Below are 16,120 nucleotides of genomic sequence, written 5' to 3'. Positions count from 1 at the left end.
TGAATTTAGTGTGTCGGTCGAAACCGTCAGTGTATCTTCCAGCGACGGTCTAGAGCGGGGGCGCATGGACAAGCTGAGTGATGCCCAGCGCGAGCTCTTCCGATCTGGAGGATCACTCGCAGACTATGACATCGTCAAACCAATTGGGAAAGGCAAGTTCTCGGTCGTATACCGCGCCAAGAGGCGGTGCGACGAAGTCCTCGTCGCGTTGAAGAAGGTCAACATATTCAACCTGATGGACGTCAAGGCCCGCGAAAAGACGCTCAAGGAAGTGCGGCTTGTGCAGTCTGTGCACCACCCCAACATCATTCAGTACCTGGATGCGTTCATCGGACAAGACGACGAACTCTGCATCGCGTTTGAGTGGGCCGAAGCCGGGGATCTCAAGCGTCAGGTAGCGCGTCCCTCCCCGTCAATCTCACTCGCATCCACACCCAACTTTTCATCCCATGGAGTGCTTTGAATAGATTCGGAAAGCGAACGAGAAGCATGCTCGTTTCGACGAACACACGATCTGGACGTACTTTGGCCAGATATGTGCTGCCATTCACCATATGCATGCCCATCGGATCATGCATCGTGACATTAAACCAGCCAACATCTTCTTGACGCTGTCCGGGGCAGTCAAAGTTGGCGACTTGGGGTACACATGAACCTCGTTCGATAAGGGGTCGTCTCACGAGTTTTAGGTTGGGACGATATTTGAGCGAAAACACCATGGAAGCACACTCGAAGGTCGGTACACCGCTGTACATGTCACCAGAGGTGTTGCGCGGCGACGGCTACGACTGGAAATGCGACGTCTGGAGTTTGGGTTGCATCTTGTACGAGCTCGCGATGCTGCGATCGCCGTTCAAGTCGGAAGGTCTCAACTTGTACGGCCTCTTCCAAAAGGTAACAAAGTTCCATTCGTACCAGAGAACGCTCCATTCGACCGATGTAGGTGAACAAGGGCGAGTACGACCCCATATCAGACGTGTACAGCACGACGCTTCGGTCCCTCGTCGCGCACATGCTATCTCTCAACTCCAACGATCGACCCACTCTGGCGCATCTGTGCCGCATTGCCGCCACCAACGTCGAACCCACTGATACCGTCCCACGAGACCGCCCGATCTCGTCCTCTTCCAACAACCAGTTCACTACCGACAGAAACGCGATCAACAGTCGGGAGACCACACCTGGCACGCCCTCGACAATCGAGGCATCGGGAGGATCCAATAAAAACGAGTCGACGGTCGACATGAGCCGCGCGTTTGCCATGAGTGAGCTAGCTCACGACAAACTTGTCCTGCTGGGCTATCCCTTCCACGTACGATGTCCTATGTCGTCCTTTTTTCAGAACGATGTTGGAGGTAGGCCTCGCACCTCCGCCTGCCACGTATTTATTTCGCAACGGCTGCCCCACGACGCCACACGCAGGTCTTGTCCATGGTTCTTGCGTGTTGCTGATGGTGAAGTAGTTCTCGATCTTTATGATGATCGTGCATTGGCTTCTGCAGCGTATTATTCCCCAAATTCCGACGGACGTGGACCTCGCGGACGACATGGTTCCACCTCTGACGAAGGCCTCGGCTGTTCTCGTGGCTGTTGGTCTGGCCGGGGTGGACACACAAGCCATGACGCCGTCCGCACTCATCGGCGGCTTTGGGGCAGACGTGTGCACCTTGCTTCATGGAGTGTGCGATGCAGTATTGAATGCTCATCGGCCACTCAAATGCGTCATGCGACCGTCGAGTGCTGACGACGTTTCCATGAACAAACACGACGGTGACAGCGTGGAATGGGTGGATGATGCCGCAACACAATCCAACGACATGTACCATCGAGATGGGCTGGAGTTGTCGAGCTGACAGCATGGCTAGGGACGATGGCACGAACGATGACGACCACTTTGTCGAGACCATTCGCCATGAGCCCGAAGCTCTGTTGGTTCACGCCCCCTTTCATCCTCTTAGCCCCACTCCCATCAACGCAACGCTGTGGAGAGCTGAAATACAACGCAATGTTCCAACGATTCGCGCCAACTCGGCCGCGTCACGGTATGACGGGAGCCCTTGGAGGTATCGATACGAGCAATGGAAGTCGGAGGGAGACGTCATTGTAACCGGGGCGGCAGACGCGTCCACCCGACTGAAGACCCTCGTGGCCGTACGTGCCTAAGCATGTCGATCGTGGCCTCTAACGATCATGCATAGACACTCGCAAAAGACCGCGAAGTGATTGCACTCAAGGAAAGCCAGCTCAATGGAACGACCGCGTGTACAACTTGGAGAGACCAATATCATGTGCGAAAAGTCCACCAAACGCATTTGGAAGGGGTCCTGCGGTCGCTGGAGGGCACCCGAGTCGCCCTCTTTGAATCCTTCCATGTCACGTCAACCGCCTTGACCACCACGAAAGCAGCCGTGGACAGTCAGAGCCACTCAATCACAGACGCCGCTGTCTTGACGCGACTCCGAGCAGCCGTCGCCACGATCCGAGCGGAAAACGCTGCTTTCGACAGAACGATTGCAATCCTCCAGACTTCACATCATGTTCACCCGTCCCGACGATTTTCGCGCCGCACCCGCGCCACTGTTTCTAACGATCACGAAGACGACGACGACGCGTTCAGGTGACACGGACTCGTATTAGAATTCAAACGCTCCATATCCAGAGTTTCCCGTCGAATGGCTCGACGATGACGACGGTTGTCTCGACAGTGCTTTTTGTTGCTTTTGCTGCTGCTCGAGTTCTTGGAGGACTTGCGACGTCGTGCTGATGAATGCGCGCTCGTCGTCGATCAGGCGCTGTATCGTCAAGGCCAACGATGGGTCGGTCGATTGTGCGGCGCGGAGTTGATCGCGTTGGGCCGTGAGTCGCAGGAGGTTGGTTGCCAAGTGCTGGATGTGGGCAACCTGGACGACATTCTTTTGAGATACAGCAAGTTGAGTCAGCGACCGGAGAAGGCTTGCATTCGCCGCGTCCAGCTCACGCGCGGTCGCGGCAGCAGCGTTCTCGGGTGGGGAATCAAGCAGTGGTTCAGAGTTGGACGATGGAAGCGCGACCGCGGTTGGTACGGCAGAAAAGTCGCCAAAACCACCCGAAGGCCGACCAAATCCAGGCGATTCAGTCTGCTTCGTCGACCCAAAACCTTCAAACGTAGTTGTCGAGATGGGAGATGGAAAGTCTTCGAAACCGCTGCTCAATGATGGAGCGGCGGTGGATGAACCGGCAACGTCCGATGGCCGGTGGGCAATGTCTCCAGGTGCGGAAGAAGACGGCGTCGAGGAGATTGGGGCAAATGCATTTGCTGCAGGAGACGAAAGGCTGAAGTCGCTGACACTCGGGGCCAGGTTGCGTCCAAAGGACGTTGGCGCAGGGTTTGAACCAAAATCCCCAAAATCCGATGCCGGGGCTGGCGGGAATGACGACGTGAAGTCGCCAAAGCCAGACGAGTTAGTTGGCGACGGGAAATCGTCAAAGCCGGACGTGATTTTGTTCGAACTAAAGCTGGCGGGGGTCGCTGAAGTCGCGCAGAACTCTCCAAAGACCTTTGCCTCGGGCTGGGTGCTTCCAAACGCAGGGGGTGTAGGGACACTGCTGGCTTTGTTGCTGGTAAATGTGACTGATGCGGCAACCACTTGTGACGATGTTGACGGGGGCGAGATACCAAACCCGCCAAAGTCATTCGACGGTTGGGCAAAGCTAGAAGAGACAGACGAAGGCTCTTGGGTTGATGCTCCAAAAGCATTAAATTCTCCACCAGAACGGGAGAACGTCGACGCGCCACTGAAGTCTCCAAACTCAGATGCATTCGTCGGCGATGCGAAGTCATCGAATGCAGTCGATACAGACGACGACGGAGCTGCATTCGGAACGCTGCCAAACCCAGAGGCTACAGGCGGTTGCGTGGCAGTAGTGGAAGGGGCGGCAGCGTGCCCGAAGTCGCCAAAATTGTCGCCAGACACAGGTTGTTGAGGCCCCTTGCTTTGGAACTGAGATGTAGAAGCAGCGAGGTCGGTTGATTTGCTAGGTGGTGTCATGCTGGCAAAGCTGGAAGTCGGTGGTGGCGCCACTGCTAACGGTGCTGGAGGCAAACTGAAGTCTCCAAATTCATCCGGTCGGGTGTGCGAAGTGCTTCCAAAGCCAGAAGCTACGACACTCGATGACTTTGGAGCTAGAACTGGCGAGTTAACACCGAAAGCCCCGACCGTTCCAGTTTGTTGGCCAGAAGTGCTACCGAATCCAGTCGTGGCAGGAGCTCCAGGCGCAGCCATTCCAAAGTTTCCAAAGTCACCAGGGCTTGTTGGCGCCGTCACACTGCCAACTCCAGAAGGAGGTGGCACTGCCGTCGTCAACGGTGAGCCAAAGTCACACAACGAGTTCGCACCCTTGGAAGATTCTAATCCTGCACTCAGAGGGGATGGATTGCTTTGCGGAGTGGTTGTAAAGGCACCAAAGGTGTTGGAGTGAGGCGCTTGCTTTCCGAACCCGTCCATCGCGGAAGACACTGAGCTCGACGATTGCGCCCCAAAGCTCGCTTGTCGTGAATTGCTGGCAAAGCTAGACACAGGCGGAGGAGCAAGCGGTGGGGCCGGAACGGACGAAACACCAAAGTCACCGAAGCTGTTTGTGTGGGTGGCTTGTTTTCCAAACCCATCCATTGCCGCCGGCGTGGAGTTTCCAAAGCTGGATTGGCGGGATATAGTTTTGCCCGTTGCCGAGGGCGCGGCTGGCGCACCAATGCTGTTGGATTGCGGGGCCTGCTTGCTACATCCATCCAAGGCGGGGGACCCAAAGCTGGCTTGGCGCTGGCTACCAAAAGCAGAAGAAGGCGGGATGCCACTCGGGTGCTGGCTACCAAAATTGGATGGCTGGCCCATTGCACCAGCACCGACAAGACACGGTTGATTCCCACAGCTGCTTTGGCGTAGGGAAGAGTCAGCAGCATTGCCAAAACTCCCACCTGCGATTGAGCCACGGCTTTGCGTCCCGTTCTCGGATGCGTTGAGCCCACCGGTGGTAGTGGCAGGACCTCCAGGTGATGCAAAGGGGGCATGTTGAAAAGTACCACTCGATCGATCTCCCTGCCCAAACCCGCTGGTTGGCTGCTCTGTCGGTACAGCAGACACTGGGGACTCTAGCTCGTCAAACGCAGACATGCCTTGCGGCGGGGCTGGAGGCTGCGGCATGGCCTGGTGGATTGTTGAAAAGTGACCCGACCCCGACTGTGAAAACGATCCGGTCGATCGCAACGACTGCTCAAGTTCCAATGGAAGAGTCTGGGGCAGTACCATCCCTCGCTTCGTCACACACACAATCAAATGCATCGCGATGTAAAACTCGGTCAAGTCCAACCGACCGTCGGACGTCCGATCGGCGAGTGCCCAGATTGTCCGGAGGTCCTACGTCCATGGATATCAAGTGAACGTTCATAATTGCATTTCGTACATTGCGATCCATGCCCGACATCTGGAAGAGCGCAGCGGCGTCCTGGCCGAGGAGGAACCCATCGTGGTCCGTGTCGTACTGGGCGAAGATGGTCTGATACTTGGTCTTTTCGTCGCTTGTGATGGAGTATGTCGCAAGAGGAGCTGGCGATTGGTGCTGCTGTTGTACTTGAGGGGGAGGGACGCCTTCGAGCCGCGCCAGCGCAAACGGCGAGGCTGCAAGCGCGTAGAAGTGGGTCAAGGTCATGGGATGGCCGTGTTGTGCCATCGCGATCAACCTCATGGCGACATAAAAGTCATTCAGTTGAAGGAAACTCGTCTGCCGCGAGTCTGCAATGGTCCACACCTGCATCCAATGTGAAGCAGGGGTCTTGAGACAGCGTACACTTGCATTCAACCCACCTCGCGGAGAATGGATTTGTCCAACCCAGACTTCGTGAAAAACATGACAGCGCTGCGACCGCCGATGGAGCCAGTGTGCTCATCGTCGGCTACTTGGAAAAGCATGTCGTAGTATTGCTTCTCCTGGGGTGATGGCGGGGTCCACACTATCCCTTGCGCTGCCAGCTGCTGCCCAGTGTTGACCTGTCCTCCCAGTGGAGGACCACCCGGGTTCATGCCCCCGTACACCTGGAAATTGCCGCCTCCTTGCTGCTGCTGCTGCAACCCCGATCCGTACCGATTGTTGCTCCCAAAGTTGCCTTGCTGCATCCCGTCTCCGTTGCCGCGCAAGATCACCAAGGATATCAATCGCAAAGCCAGAAACGGCCGAAACACTCCCCTCGCCACATATACGGATATGACGTATCCGGATCGTCACTCCGCCGCGTGGGACATGCTGCCATTGAGCGGAATGGCTCGACCCAGATTGATTCCAAGTCCTGCGGCCTGGCTCCGGCTGCCGCACGAAGCTACCTCAATGAGAACGGGTTCCTTCTCGTGCCGACCATTGGCAGTGATCTGTAGCGACGTGAATGCGTTCTGGTACGGGAAGCTCTCGCGATATCGATGCAATGTCCTCGTAAGTCATGCATCTACTTGGCGCGAGCGTGGATAAGTGAAGAATTGGATCGTGACGGAATGGGAGGGGGCTTTCACGAGGAAGGAAATGGTGGTGGCTGTACCCCCCCCCCCGCTGAATGAACTGAGCACCACAACAGCACAAGAGTGTGTGCCGACATGGAATCCAAGTATGACCGCAGAATGGACCGTGTGCGGGATGACAATCTTGCAGTCCAACACTTGCTCTGGAATTTGAATGTACAGGTCGTGCTGCCGAACCTACTCGACCTTGCTCCTCGTGCACATGATATCCGATCGAATCGTGTACTTGACACCGCTGACGACGGGAGCACCAGAGTGCTCTACGTTCAGGTGTTGGAAGATGAGGACCCGGCCGGGCACTGGATGGATGTGAACGTCACCCTTCCTATCGAAAAGGATCGTGTCGCCGCCTTGCAAGTCGTCGCCGCCATTGAGGTATACTTGAATGGTCAAATACGACTGCTCGCTTCCATCAGGTCGGCGATACGTGCCGTCATAGTGCGGCTTGAACTCTTGGCCGGGGTAGTACCGGAGGAATCGAAGGCGTTCGTTGACGCCTGCAAACGGCTTGCCACGGTAGGTGTCTGGCAAATACGGCTGCACACGTTCCCACAGAATAGTTGCTGCGACCACATCGTCGATGATGCATCGGTCGTTGTTGCGAACGTCTGTACGGAGGACTTGCCGTCCGTAGCCAATATTGAGCAACGCTGGCTCGTATCCTGTGATTTCGCTGTGTCGAATCAGCGCCTCGCACTCGAGGGGCGAGAGAACGTTGTCAAGAACGAGGGCCAAGATCTGTCGCTCGGGCGGGAACACGTCGCGGGCAGCGATGGGAGTCGTGGGTGGGCGCTTCAGACATGACGCGAGGTCCGAGTGACGCATCCACATCGAAAGTTTGACAGTGGAGCGACGATTCCGCCAGGACCTGCATTCCTTGGACCTTCACTCGACAATGGCGCATGTGTCGCAGTCTGTACGAGATTGGACGAGGCCGACCCTCGTCCTGAATCGCTCGCCTGCCGCAGGTTTCTCGAGAAAACATGCATCGAGCATGCGCAGACCTACGTGAATATTCGACTGATGGTCTGTTGGATGTGCGCTCGGAGAAAGTGCATTGGTTCGACCAAACGAGCTCGTCGGCGCATTGTGAATGCCGCAGCGTCATGATTCCATTCACGAGAGCTCTCGATTCGTCTGTGGTGGAATGGTTGTTGGGACGCTTGTGCGAAACACTGTCTTGGCGGTTTCATCGCGATGCTGGCTGTGACTTCGGTAGCGCAAAGCGCGGTCACGCATCCTGCATGGAGCGAGGTACAACAGGATGCAGGGTGTTGGAAGAAGCGACGTCCTTGTGTAGATCCAAGGTACTCTCATGGAGCAAATGCATGCGTTTGTATCTCCGTACAAGGCCAACCCGTCCGCTCTCCAAGTTTGTCGCCGGGCCGATGTCGACGTGTCTTGGAATCACGCTTTATCTGTTAGATCCTGTTAGCACTCTGCGGCGACGCATTTGCACAAGCGTACTTTCCCGCTGAGCGTGCCCACAGGTATCTGTTAGTGGAGCCCTTTATGTCCCAGGATACTCGACGAGAACTCGAGCAGCAGCTCTTGTCGGACCTCCTAACGTTCCTTGCCCCACACGTAAGTCCTTCTTGCGCTTACGATGACCTGGACAAACAAGACATAGATGGTGAACGTCATTCAAAGCAACGCCATGCAACGTCTAAAGGAGGGCATGACAGAATCGTATGCTCGACATGCAGCCGCCCAGCCGTGTACGACAAACGTTGACCTAGCAGCTCAGATTGCGATCCTGCACTTACATGGCCACTTTTGTACTCTGCCGTTGTCGACCCCCGTGCTCCCCCCGACTGCCTCGTTTTTAACAGTCGTGGCCAAGATGCCCACGGTCTCTCCCCTTGACGCAGACAAGACACTACGCTCCCAGGCACTCGCAGACGAAGTCAACTTGTTCCGCATGTGCCATGGACGGTCCCTGCCAATGCAGCTCCGTCAGCTGCTCTGGTTTCGACGACTCTACGTTCCCGACAAGTGCACGGACCTTCGGTGGCGCTTGCAAGCCAATCAAGCTATCATGTCGTTAACGCAGCCTTGGTCGTCCTCGATCGCATCGCTTCTGTTCCGACTTGTGCGGGACTCCCTCGCAGACATGCCGACTGCTGCCGTATACGCTCCGGACCAGTCTCGCCTGTGTGACACCCTCAACTTGTGGTACGTCATGACCAAGCTCCAAAGCAGCCATTTTCTACACCTGGCCATGCCCCTCGTCCACCTTTTTCCGTCTTTCGACTCCAAGTACGGTTGGACAATAAAGCGCACCAACACGACGCTAACATGTTTGGCGTAGAGATATCGAGATTGTGTCTTGCCTGCATGTCTTCCTCAACACGTACCATCGGTGCGCCATCAGCCGAAGCGAACTCAACGCAGCCACCCAGCGCGTTGGTTTTATCTCTAGCATGGGACACCCGCACAACGTGCCCTGGTTTCGTAGATCTGGCTGGAAGTCGGACGGCGGCACTCAACGCTGTTCCAGGTCATTGATGAGATATACACCAACTCAAAGTTGGACTGTGCCGAAAAGCCCTCGCACCTTTTTGACTCGTACGAGCGTCTTCCTTGAATGGGTGGTTGCAAGTGGCCGATCGTAGATGGGTCCAGAGTGCACTTGTCAGTTTCTTGCCCCACCACGGCGTCGACTTCGTCTGGGACCAAGTACTTCAAACTACTTCAAACCGAATGTGCCTTTCACTTTCTGTAGTGCATGCTGTCAAGTGAAGGGTGGCGGACGAGCCTCGAGCACTTTTGCGTCGATGTGTGTGGCCTCCTCGCACCACAACTCCACCATGCAACGGCGGTGGCGGGACTCAAAGCAATCATAGAGCATGGTCCTCGACGCATAGTGACGCAGGATCTGCGCAACGCTCACCGACTCCGGTCGCCATCGAGCTAATTCACAAGTTTTTAATGCAACGCATTACCACTGTCGTCGGTATCTTCGTCAAGGTTATCCCCTTCGCCATTGTCGTCGTCGTCATCGTCGTCGTCATCGTCGTCGTCTTCGTCGTGACTTAGCATGGCATTTTCAAACTCTTCGAATGCCTGCAGCAATGCATTCATAACTCGATCGAACAATCGACGTGGACTCGACGCACCTCGACTCCATCTTCGTCCATCGATGTTTCCAAGTATGAGAGCAGGCGATCCAGCGCGTCCGAATCGTCTTCGACGTCCGCAAGGGTCGCCATAAACGACATGTACGTCTGAGTAATGGAATTTGATAAAATACCCTCATCATGAAGGCGACGTACCTCGCCAGAGAACTTGACGCCAGATGTCCGCGCCTGGTTGATGGTTTCCACGGCTTGCGAGAACTCTCGCTGTGACATGATGGCGTTCACCAGCCCAGCGTACGTTGTTTCGTCCGGGGAAATCACGTCGCCTAGCAAGAACGTGAATGCTGCAGGGAATAACCGATGGGACGAACCTGCTGCAATGTCCTGCAGAATCAAGATTGCTTCGTCGGTCTGACCGGCGTCCACAAGGGCGTTGATGAGGTTGTTGTAAGCTGGCAAGTCTAGCCGCATCCCTAAGTTGTGCGCTTCTTCCGTCACCTGCACGATCGGGTCACTCTTTGTAGTGTGCGTGTCAGAAGTGCGACAACACACCTCGAGAGCTTCCTTGATCATTTTGTTGCGGTAGCATGCATCCGACACAAAAATGAACGCCAATTTTGTAATGTCATCGGGTCTGAGCGCGGGATTCCTAATGTCATGCAAGGTCAGAGCAACCAACACAAGTGACTTCGTCAACGTTCGAAGCCATAATGTCAAGATGTCGTACATGTAGACGCTCTTGAGCACATTGATGGCATCCTTCGTGTCTTTTAAAGTCGCTCGTTTCGCGAGCATGATCGCCAAACGCTGAGAAAGCGCTGTGGTCGGAGGTTTCTTGAGCGACTGGAATATCTGCATGGCTTCCGTCACCTTGCGCTTTTCCAAGAGCTGTTGAAAGTTGGCAATCAGGTCTTCGTCTACGCAGGGCGATGCTGCAGCATTCGTGGACGAGAAGCGAAATAGCACGCGCTTCGGCCGCGATACACGTTGCACGACGTGCCGCATCCGCGACATCAGCACCATCGACGCTCTTTCGTGTGAAAAGGGTTGGCGAACGTGCCAAGACGTTCATTGGGTCAAGAAGTACGGATATAGAAGCGATTTATCCGGGATAAAATTGAATGCCGTTGGAAAGTAAGCTGCGGCATAAATTGTCGGTGCATACCGCTAGGTATGCTCGAGTTAGGCCTCCTCGTTAAGCTGAGCTTCGCGCTCCTTGATCTTTCGTTTCGTCTTGCTGCCCATCCATGCTCCTCGGTGGTCGTCTGGACGTCGGAGGTCGGCATATGCAGGAGGAGGATTAGCCAAGAACGTCTCGGCCTTCTCGTCGCCTTTGACCATTCGGTGGTACCAGTCTTCGCGGAGTTCGGAGCGTTCAGTCTTGGTCATAGCACCGCGAGCTTCAGGGCAAATGAAGAAGAGGCGCTGAATGATCAGCCCTGTCGCCACGTTCAAGTTCAACGAGTCGGCAAACCCATGAATCGGCAAGTATACACGTTTGTCGGCAGCAGCAATCATTTCCTAAAGCAATCGAAAATGATTGACGGTGCAATGGGATGTTAGATTGCGGTACCTGGCTAACACCGTCCGCTTCGCGACCCATGACAATGGCGACGCGGTCGGGGAGCTTGAGCTCTGGTGCTTCCAACGACACGGCTTCCTGACTCAGCTCCGTTGTCCAAATCTATGTACAGTAGTAGATCATGCGCGTGCAGTGAGACCTCGTGCTCGATAGCGATATTGTGATACGTCGTAGCCGGATTCTCTAAGGGCAGTGATGCATGCAGAGGATGTCTTGAACCTACGAATGGACAGCCAGTCCGTCGCTTCCTACAGTGCTATTGATGTCAATCGACCGGTCTCGACCTGGGACATGGGAGGCGTACCCGTGCAATTAAGCGATCGGCCTTGTGATGTTTGTAGAAGGCGGGCTCAACAATCCACACGTGTTGAATGCCAAAGCATTCGGCTAGCCAGCGAGGATGCACTTCGTCAAGCACAAATGTTAGTGGAGTCAGATATGGAGTGTACCAGTTCGCAGTACAGCCATTTGGTTGAACATATCACAGCTCGATTCCAGGACAAGCAGAATGCGTGCTGTGCGGCGTTGGAGAACTACGTTACATGAGTGCATAGGTGCGAACGATATTGGGCAAAACGGGGGTGACGTACCTGTTTCAGCCTTGCGGATACGGCGAGGAATGCTGTCGTCGCTAGAAGTCGTTTGAGCAGGCCAATTCGTTCACAGACGCTTGTCACCAGTGATCCATGTCTTCGCTGTGCGCTTCCTCGACTTCGAGGCGGTTTTTCTTGCGGCACTCTGCACCTCTCCATCGCACGATGTACTTGGATAGGTACGAATACGCTGCCACCGCCGCCAGAGTCCCGGCCACTGCCGCCACGTCGCGACGTGTTAGCATGGTGATCGATACAAGAGCCAATCAAGTTTGCTTGTGAATATCCGGTTATTATCCGTACACGATTTTTCAGTAACTGTCGAAATTCCGACCGGGAGATCTACCGCACACGCAGACCGAACTGCGGCGACGTGGACGGACAAGCACTCATGAACGCGTCAAGACGTCACGAATAAGGTAAGAAATGGATAAAATAGAGCCGAGAGGGCAACCTTGGAACTATTTCTGAGCCCATGGATGGTAGGTTACTGAAACGTGCAGTGCACGACATGCACTACGCACTTCGTAGATCATACCATGACATGTGTATACAAAGAACGGCGCTGCAAAGACATCAATCGCGTAATGAGTCTTCTGTAAGGTCACCATGAAAGCGGTGGTGGCCGCCATGACAAAGAACAGACCCTTCCATGCCGCGTCTTGGCGACGACACGTCAGAAACACGAGAAATGTCGTGGCTGTGTGTCCCGAAAAGAACAGATCTCGCATGAGCACGACTCCGTCGCTGCCAGCGATGGGGTCAATCAACGGGATCGTGCCAACAGGTGCTTCCAATGGCACCAAGTACAATGCAATCTATCGAGTTGACATTGAGCGTCGCGTCGGCTAGCAGATTACACAGAGCTTACCATTCGCATGTAAATCACACATGTCTTCGCTTGTAGGAGTTCCATGACAAGGTCCGGCTTATTTCGGCCGTACACGCCCAGTGCAAGGATGACCGCACCATACACGAGGAAGAATAGCGGAAGGGAAAAGTCCGAAGGGGTGAGTTGCCGTAGCACTGGGTCATGCAGCAGCGCAAAGCCCTGGATGTCCGTACGAGACTCATTCCACCGCAGAAACGCTTGGTACAGCTGGAGCGTCCACCTAAAAGCCTTATCCATGAGTGTCTCTTCAATCCATTACGAGGAGACACGTACACAAGAGCACACAACGTGCCGATAATGTCGATTTTGGACGCAAGGCTTCGGTTCCATTTGCGAGCCCATACGGCTAACCACGAGTCTCCGAGGGTATCCTGGCTGAGTGCGGCAACGAAAGATTTCTTGACGATAGAGCCCACAAGGTCAACGCGACCAATGCGCTTCTCTCCATGCGCTGGCGCTTCTTTCACTTGGGCAGCGGGGGAGTCCACCATGTCCGTCAACACGCATAGCTTTTCGACGTAGTTGAGCGGAGACATTGGGTCTTGTTGCCAAAAATTCCCAAATGGAACAAAGATATTTTTGCTTGCAACGAGACGTTCTCATTTCGACCAATCCGATCCCTTCCTCAACCAAAAATGTGAAGTCAATCCTCTTTTGTCATATCTCACCTCAAGAACACGTTAACATATCCCTTTTTGATACGCGTTATGTGAATTCGCACGCATTCTACATGTTCATTTACTAACGGTTCTCTGGGTTAAACTCAGTTTGGTTCAATAGATGTGACATTTTCGGGTACCCAGCGGATCTCGTGTAAACTTCAAGGACGACCTGAATTCACCCGATTTCGGTCGACGAGCAGCGCCGACACAATCTCCATCGGCAGGAACCCAACGTCCTGGGAAAATATTGGCATAGCGCGATCGGCGCGCTAGCTGGAGCGGCCTTCGTACGTTTCCCTGCACAAACAGGGTAGCCAGGGCGAGCAGTCACGTCAGTGTTCAAGAATGTTTAGCTGATTTTGGAACGTCAATGTCTCGAACGCGCAACAACTCGCCGAGGCTCAACCGTGTTGTGCTCTGAAGAGGACTCTCGCCGCACCGCCGGCCACCGATGATGAGGTGGTGGCGTGCGACATGGCCTGGAACAATGTGGCTTCATCACCCTTACACGCTCATTACCTGTTTCCACGAGACGTGATTACGCCACCAACATGACACACAATCTCTCCCACAATCAACCAAGCGATTCACTTGTCAAATTGACCCAGGACACATGGCCGGTAGGTGCGTGGTGGGATTTCGATTGCATCAACGAAACTATTCTGCTCGTCCTGACTGCCGACGACCAGCAGACAACAAGAATTGGACCATTTCGTGGTCGCCGTTGAACTTGGCAACATCTATGGCGCTGTTCGTGACTGGAGCCAAGTTCTCTTGGACCAAGTAATGCACCATGGCTGCGTGACCCTTGGCAACCGCGGCAATGAAAGCTCTCGACGAGCATGTATCCGCAACGTGATGGCGTCGGAGATAGTCGACAACGTTCAAATGGCCACCTTCAACCGCGTTGTCCAACGCGGTCGCCAACAGTCGCCCGATCTTGTTGGCATGGAGATACTGGACCACATGAAGATGGCCACATGACGCTGCGACGTTGACTGGTCGCCATACTGATGCGCCACATGTGCAAAGGAATCGCACTGTGTCGAGGTGTCCGCGAGCTGCAGCGCCGTCGACAACTCCATGGGGAAGGCTTTGAATGGGAACGTGATGGCTCAAGTAGACCAGTGCATCCAAATGACCATGCCATGCCGCAAGTGCAGTGGCAAGGCGGCCATATCGGTCATTCTTGGGGATGTCCAGCGACCGCAAGAGTGACAGATTGTTGGTCGAGGCCGACCAAATGAACAAGGCGATGCTCATTCTCGGTTGGATTCGAAGAAGCCTGGACACCCCTGACGATCCTCGCTCGGCCAGCCACCGTTCAACGGAGTTTTGGAGCTTTACGACGGCAGTGAAGAACGCTTTCTGCTCTGTACCAGGTAGCACCAGTCGACGAGCATCTTGATGAAACAACTCCACGGCGTCTTCTGCAAACGTCACGGCGCGAGTCACTTCAACGACATCGCGGGGGAATCCCTGCTGGTACTCGAACACAGACATCAGCACTTCCTGACATCTCAACCCTACGTTGACGGCGCAGTCCATGGCGATGGCTCTGTTGCGTTCGGGCGGCGCTCCAGGAAGATGTTGGTTCTGTCATGAGCGCCCATAGAATTTGCAAAAAAATCTCTGCAGTCCTGTGGTGTTCTTCTACATGCATTCCCACCTACACGTATTTTGTTTACATAGGCAAAAAAATGGACTACTTTAATATAAAACTTACCCATTTCGTACTTTTTAAGGGATAAAACGTCCTTGCATTCACTGTGTGTGAGCCACATGAAAGGTTGGATGCCATTTCAGACACGACAATGGGCAACATGTTCCAGCGCCGCATGAGACCGGAACAATGGGTGATGGGGTCCGTCTTCACGTGCATGGGCCTGGTAACGATGCTCTTTCCTGGATTGGTCTGCGATCTTGCCTTCCAGAAGGAATTTGTCTCAAATTCCGCTCCCTCACCGGCCCTGCTCTTGATGACCCAGTGCTTTGGATCGCAAGCCACCCTCGGCGGACTTACGATCTTGTCGACCAAGTGGAATAGCACGTCGTACCGCAACTTTGGCATCTTCATGATTCCATACTTTGTCTTTGACTTGTACGTGCGGTCGATTGGTGCGATCACGACTGTCGGTGCTGTCGGAGATGGCATTGGCAACGCCATCTTTGCCACGTGCTGCTACATTGGTTACACCAACTGCAAGAAATCTGAAAGCAAACCTCTGCTCGGCAACAACGATGCCGAATAAAGTGGAAGAACCCTCGAGAGCAAACCTCCATGTCTAGGAAACACGACCTTGCTACGATTGTGAACGTTGTTGCGGGGGTGAAGAATGATCGTGTTACTTTGGTACAAGATGGCAACAATGTAAGCTAAGTAAGGCTTCGATAGCACGAAGTTCTGGCACGTCCATCCAAGTTATCGGGCGAGAGGTCGCAAGACTGCCCCTGATAAGAGAATCCTGCTCCTTTCACCCTGGATTGCAGAATCGAGGGGTTGATACCTGACGTTACGCACTCGACGACGATAGGCCGAGGCAGCATTTCGCACTCAACTCTTTACATTCATGTGTGTGCATTCGTCGCTCACTGCCTAACAGCAGCATACATCCCAAAAACACACAATGCCTGGCAGATGCATGTGATTTATGCAACATCGAGAGACTCGCATCGGGGAGACAAGCGTGGTCATTTTGCCACGCGACGGTCGTTCGAGCGTTGGCAGCAACGCAGCAGGAGTTGCTGCTGGTTGCTCGCGGAGTACATGGC

General features: G+C 54.4%; 9 protein-coding genes across 12 annotated transcripts; 3 read left to right on the top strand and 6 right to left on the bottom strand.

Moving 5' to 3' along the window:
- Positions 1-64: 64 nt before the first annotated feature.
- Positions 65-2,668, top strand: H310_04053 (NEK protein kinase; the record flags this gene model as incomplete). Its single annotated transcript, XM_008868195.1, has 7 exons — positions 65-394; positions 468-643; positions 690-894; positions 944-1,312; positions 1,464-1,819; positions 1,866-2,151; positions 2,199-2,668. 7 exons carry the CDS (start codon positions 65-67, stop codon positions 2,619-2,621), a joined length of 2,145 nt encoding a protein of 714 aa, XP_008866417.1. The 3' UTR covers positions 2,622-2,668.
- Positions 2,613-6,206, bottom strand: H310_04052 (hypothetical protein). The gene is made up of 3 exons (XM_008868194.1): positions 5,838-6,206; positions 5,437-5,781; positions 2,613-5,390 (listed from the first exon to the last, which is right to left on the bottom strand). The coding sequence occupies exons 1-3, from the start codon at positions 6,144-6,146 to the stop codon at positions 2,634-2,636; spliced, it is 3,411 nt and encodes a 1,136-aa protein (XP_008866416.1). The 5' UTR covers positions 6,147-6,206; the 3' UTR covers positions 2,613-2,633.
- Positions 6,207-6,607: 401 nt separating this feature from the next.
- Positions 6,608-7,474, bottom strand: H310_04051. Of its 2 annotated transcripts, XM_008868192.1 has the most exons (2): positions 6,860-7,474; positions 6,608-6,799 (listed from the first exon to the last, which is right to left on the bottom strand). In XM_008868192.1, the coding sequence occupies exons 1-2, from the start codon at positions 7,368-7,370 to the stop codon at positions 6,717-6,719; spliced, it is 594 nt and encodes a 197-aa protein (XP_008866414.1). In that variant the 5' UTR covers positions 7,371-7,474; the 3' UTR covers positions 6,608-6,716. The 2 variants fall into 2 exon arrangements, with proteins under 2 accessions (XP_008866414.1, XP_008866415.1); XM_008868193.1 differs by having other exon boundaries at positions 6,608-7,474.
- H310_04050 lies at positions 6,612-9,491 on the top strand. 2 transcript variants are annotated; one of them, XM_008868191.1, is made up of 8 exons: positions 7,737-7,793; positions 7,840-7,911; positions 7,965-8,123; positions 8,170-8,798; positions 8,851-8,944; positions 8,998-9,107; positions 9,155-9,218; positions 9,265-9,491. In XM_008868191.1, exons 1-8 carry the CDS (start codon positions 7,737-7,739, stop codon positions 9,454-9,456), a joined length of 1,377 nt encoding a protein of 458 aa, XP_008866413.1. In that variant the 3' UTR covers positions 9,457-9,491. The 2 variants fall into 2 exon arrangements, with proteins under 2 accessions (XP_008866412.1, XP_008866413.1); XM_008868190.1 differs by having other exon boundaries at positions 6,612-7,793; positions 8,851-9,107.
- On the bottom strand, positions 9,414-10,666 carry H310_04049 (hypothetical protein). Its single transcript, XM_008868189.1, has 6 exons — positions 10,347-10,666; positions 10,172-10,268; positions 9,991-10,117; positions 9,815-9,945; positions 9,659-9,766; positions 9,414-9,605 (listed from the first exon to the last, which is right to left on the bottom strand). Exons 1-6 carry the CDS (start codon positions 10,640-10,642, stop codon positions 9,468-9,470), a joined length of 897 nt encoding a protein of 298 aa, XP_008866411.1. The 5' UTR covers positions 10,643-10,666; the 3' UTR covers positions 9,414-9,467.
- Positions 10,667-10,694: 28 nt separating this feature from the next.
- On the bottom strand, positions 10,695-12,058 carry H310_04048. Of its 2 annotated transcripts, XM_008868188.1 has the most exons (7): positions 11,879-12,058; positions 11,792-11,832; positions 11,651-11,734; positions 11,506-11,588; positions 11,369-11,449; positions 11,193-11,303; positions 10,695-11,140 (listed from the first exon to the last, which is right to left on the bottom strand). In XM_008868188.1, the coding sequence occupies exons 1-7, from the start codon at positions 12,037-12,039 to the stop codon at positions 10,802-10,804; spliced, it is 900 nt and encodes a 299-aa protein (XP_008866410.1). In that variant the 5' UTR covers positions 12,040-12,058; the 3' UTR covers positions 10,695-10,801. The 2 variants fall into 2 exon arrangements, with proteins under 2 accessions (XP_008866410.1, XP_008866409.1); XM_008868187.1 differs by having other exon boundaries at positions 11,792-12,058.
- A 144-nt stretch (positions 12,059-12,202) lies between these two features.
- On the bottom strand, positions 12,203-13,309 carry H310_04047 (hypothetical protein). The gene is made up of 3 exons (XM_008868186.1): positions 12,960-13,309; positions 12,666-12,906; positions 12,203-12,612 (listed from the first exon to the last, which is right to left on the bottom strand). The coding sequence occupies exons 1-3, from the start codon at positions 13,220-13,222 to the stop codon at positions 12,256-12,258; spliced, it is 861 nt and encodes a 286-aa protein (XP_008866408.1). The 5' UTR covers positions 13,223-13,309; the 3' UTR covers positions 12,203-12,255.
- A 219-nt stretch (positions 13,310-13,528) lies between these two features.
- Positions 13,529-15,074, bottom strand: H310_04046 (hypothetical protein). Its single transcript, XM_008868185.1, has one exon. It carries the CDS (start codon positions 14,894-14,896, stop codon positions 14,006-14,008), a length of 891 nt encoding a protein of 296 aa, XP_008866407.1. The 5' UTR covers positions 14,897-15,074; the 3' UTR covers positions 13,529-14,005.
- An 88-nt stretch (positions 15,075-15,162) lies between these two features.
- H310_04045 (hypothetical protein) lies at positions 15,163-15,600 on the top strand (the record flags this gene model as incomplete). Its single annotated transcript, XM_008868184.1, has 2 exons — positions 15,163-15,237; positions 15,283-15,600. The coding sequence occupies 2 exons, from the start codon at positions 15,163-15,165 to the stop codon at positions 15,598-15,600; spliced, it is 393 nt and encodes a 130-aa protein (XP_008866406.1).
- Between the last annotated feature and the right edge of the window lie 520 nt (positions 15,601-16,120).

The sequence above is a fragment of the Aphanomyces invadans genome, assembly GCF_000520115.1.
Source record: "Aphanomyces invadans strain NJM9701 unplaced genomic scaffold supercont1.6, whole genome shotgun sequence".
In the NCBI taxonomy this organism is placed as follows: domain Eukaryota; phylum Oomycota; class Saprolegniomycetes; order Saprolegniales; family Verrucalvaceae; genus Aphanomyces; species Aphanomyces invadans.
Note: the sequence above shows the minus strand (reverse complement) of the source record. Positions and strands in the feature narration are given on the sequence as shown.

Coding starts and splice junctions, on each gene's coding strand:
- H310_04049 (XM_008868189.1), bottom strand. CDS start 10,642: ATGGTGCTGATGTCGCGGATGCGGCACGTCGTGCAACGTGTATCGCGG. Junction 9,946..9,990: donor TCTGCAGGACATTGCAGCAG/GTTCGTCCCATC, acceptor CGTTCTTGCTAG/GCGACGTGATTTCCCCGGAC. Junction 9,767..9,814: donor GCGTCAAGTTCTCTGGCGAG/GTACGTCGCCTT, acceptor TCCATTACTCAG/ACGTACATGTCGTTTATGGC.
- H310_04051 (XM_008868193.1), bottom strand. CDS start 7,370: ATGTGGATGCGTCACTCGGACCTCGCGTCATGTCTGAAGCGCCCACCC.
- H310_04048 (XM_008868188.1), bottom strand. CDS start 12,039: ATGCTAACACGTCGCGACGTGGCGGCAGTGGCCGGGACTCTGGCGGCG. Junction 11,450..11,505: donor CCGATCGCTTAATTGCACGG/GTACGCCTCCCA, acceptor ATAGCACTGTAG/GAAGCGACGGACTGGCTGTC. Junction 11,141..11,192: donor AAGCGGACGGTGTTAGCCAG/GTACCGCAATCT, acceptor CGATTGCTTTAG/GAAATGATTGCTGCTGCCGA.
- H310_04052 (XM_008868194.1), bottom strand. CDS start 6,146: ATGCAGCAAGGCAACTTTGGGAGCAACAATCGGTACGGATCGGGGTTG. Junction 5,782..5,837: donor ACAAATCCATTCTCCGCGAG/GTGGGTTGAATG, acceptor CATTGGATGCAG/GTGTGGACCATTGCAGACTC. Junction 5,391..5,436: donor TGTCGGGCATGGATCGCAAT/GTACGAAATGCA, acceptor CCATGGACGTAG/GACCTCCGGACAATCTGGGC.
- H310_04050 (XM_008868191.1), top strand. CDS start 7,737: ATGCTGGCTGTGACTTCGGTAGCGCAAAGCGCGGTCACGCATCCTGCA. Junction 8,124..8,169: donor TAACGTTCCTTGCCCCACAC/GTAAGTCCTTCT, acceptor AACAAGACATAG/ATGGTGAACGTCATTCAAAG. Junction 8,945..8,997: donor TCAACGCAGCCACCCAGCGC/GTTGGTTTTATC, acceptor CTGGTTTCGTAG/ATCTGGCTGGAAGTCGGACG.
- H310_04047 (XM_008868186.1), bottom strand. CDS start 13,222: ATGTCTCCGCTCAACTACGTCGAAAAGCTATGCGTGTTGACGGACATG. Junction 12,907..12,959: donor GGCACGTTGTGTGCTCTTGT/GTACGTGTCTCC, acceptor TAAGGCTTTTAG/GTGGACGCTCCAGCTGTACC. Junction 12,613..12,665: donor GTGTGATTTACATGCGAATG/GTAAGCTCTGTG, acceptor TCAACTCGATAG/ATTGCATTGTACTTGGTGCC.
- H310_04046 (XM_008868185.1), bottom strand. CDS start 14,896: ATGGACTGCGCCGTCAACGTAGGGTTGAGATGTCAGGAAGTGCTGATG.